General features: G+C 38.0%; 1 protein-coding gene across 1 annotated transcript in view; it reads right to left on the bottom strand.

The window, feature by feature from the left end:
- The window catches only part of pnisr (PNN-interacting serine/arginine-rich protein), a 22115-nt gene that overhangs the window by 15539 nt on the left and 4299 nt on the right, over positions 1–2277 (bottom strand). Inside the window, exon 2 of the mRNA XM_043675191.1 lies at positions 775–1050. Within this exon, the coding sequence (XP_043531126.1) occupies positions 775–1050 (276 nt within the window). The remainder of the gene's footprint in view (positions 1–774; positions 1051–2277) is intronic.

Raw genomic sequence — 2277 nt, 5'->3', positions numbered from 1 at the left:
CAGACGACAAGCAACATGAATTCGACTGGGACAACACTACCATTATAGGGCAAGCCAAACTAAGAACAGCCAAGGAATTCCTAGAAGCATGGCACTCATCCACAAACTCCATCAACAAACACATCGACCTGGACCCAATATACCGGCCAGCTGACAGCTGAAACTGACAACCGGAAGCGGCAGGGACAGGCCACTATAAATGCCGGAGGAAACACCACAGAAGCGCTTCACAGGAGGCTCCCAAGCACTGAGGATGTCACCTAGACAGGGGACAAAACATTTGCAACAAAGATTTCCAGCTCGGCGAACAGAACCACAACAAGTCATGATCCCTTTCAAAACTATATTGTGCACTCACCAAACCATGCAGCTGAACATGAAAGCCAACGGGCTCAAAACAACACAGTTTGTGCTTAGCAGTGTAATAATTATCTGTACAAACACAAGTACACACATCTCAAATGTCACTACCAAGTTACATTAATAGCTGAATACTCAGTAAAATGTAATCAGTATTTCTTCAAACACCAGTATCTAGTTCAAATTCTTTTTCTGGAAAGGGGAGAAATGTCAAGTTGCAAAAGGTACACTAGCTGCCCAACCATGATCCTTTTTACATGTAAAGTACAGATTTTATACACAGCTGCTGTGAATCACTGACAGACTTGTTCGTAGAAGTCAATCTTTTCCAACTGATTTTTCCAAAGATCTGTAAACATTGCTAAGAGCACATTAGTTACTGCATCTTGAAATATGACATCTGCATGCACTTACAAATTTACTTTTGTGAGGCAATCGTGGCCCATCAGTTTCTTCAGGAACCTCTTCTGGATCTTTTTTGTGTTTTGACGATTGAGCACGCTCTTTTTCTAACCTTTCTTTTTCAAGTTTTTTTTGCTTTTCTCGTTCCATCTTCTCCAGTCCCTCACGAATCCAAGCTGGCAGTGTTCTCCGTTTCACAGCATCTGCAACATCAAGATATCGTATATATGGACTGGAATATTTAATTTGTGCAATCCTGGTCCAAGGCTCAAAAGACAAGCCCAAGTTCTTTTAATAGTTTTCATTTCAAAAACTATGAACAAATTAATTAGAATCTTATTTTCTCTACGTAATAAATCACAACATAATTTTATAAGAATTCCAAACACAATTTGTGATAGTCTTAATAGTCCTAATAGTACTTTAAAATAATACTTTCATTAAAATAGCAATGGACCGCAGTAACAACATCTGCAGCATTCAACTGCAAACATTGACTAAAAAGTCAATCATATTAAACAGATTTTATTCATAATATCATGAACAATAATTTATAGACTATTGACACTGCAGACAGGCAAAGTATATCCTATATAGTTTAGTTATTTTCCCACAGTAATGAGGAAAACTGAAGGTCTACCCATACAAAAAACATGACTTGACATGCCACAGCTACAAACTAAAGAGCAAAAGGGACTGAAACCTGGTAAGTGGATGACTATTTCCCATGTTGGAAGCTAAATAAACTGTGGACAAAACAGCTGTATTGCTGATACCTTGAAATTTAAGGTATTAGCAGCAGAGTTTATTCCAGATGCAAAATCACAGTTTAAAATTACATTAAATACTGCATGAATGCTAGGTTCACCCAGAGGCCAAAAGAATGTCTTATTTAGTTTGTGTAATTGTCACAAATTAAGTAATTGGGTCTCTTACAAGACTGTGCGCGTTTGGGGAAAGTAGAAAAGAATGAAAAATCAGTGGTCAATACGTTTAACATGGACTATAAATCGGACTTCATTTCAAACTAAAATATGGAAAAACACCGCAACAGTAGATAATTAGAGTCACAGATGTACAGCATGGAAACAGACCCTTCGGTCCAACTCATCCACGCAAACCAGATATCCCAACCCAAATCTAATCCCACCTGCCAGCACCCAGCCCATATTCCTCTAAAACCTTCCTAATTCACTTACCCATCCAGACGCCTTTTAAATGTCACAAATGTACTAGCCTCCACCACTTCCTCTGGTCTCTTCTATAGCTTTCCCCTCTCACACTAAACCTTACGCCTTCTAGTTCTGGTCTCCCTCACCCCAGGGAAAAGATTTTGTCTATTTATCTTATACATACCCCTCATGATTTTATAATTGTGAACAAAAAAATGCATGAAGAGTTTTAAGAGAATTATTAGATAGAGATATATAGGTAAATCAGAAGTGATAGGATATCTTCATGAATGTAGCAATTTGGGCCATTTTTCACTGTAAAGGAAAAGTAAAAGTGACCTGA

This window comes from Chiloscyllium plagiosum, chromosome 3 (genome assembly GCF_004010195.1).
Source record: "Chiloscyllium plagiosum isolate BGI_BamShark_2017 chromosome 3, ASM401019v2, whole genome shotgun sequence".
Lineage (NCBI taxonomy): Eukaryota > Metazoa > Chordata > Chondrichthyes > Orectolobiformes > Hemiscylliidae > Chiloscyllium > Chiloscyllium plagiosum.
The sequence above is the reverse complement of the archived record's forward strand: the minus strand, read 5'-3'. Positions and strand labels throughout refer to the sequence as shown.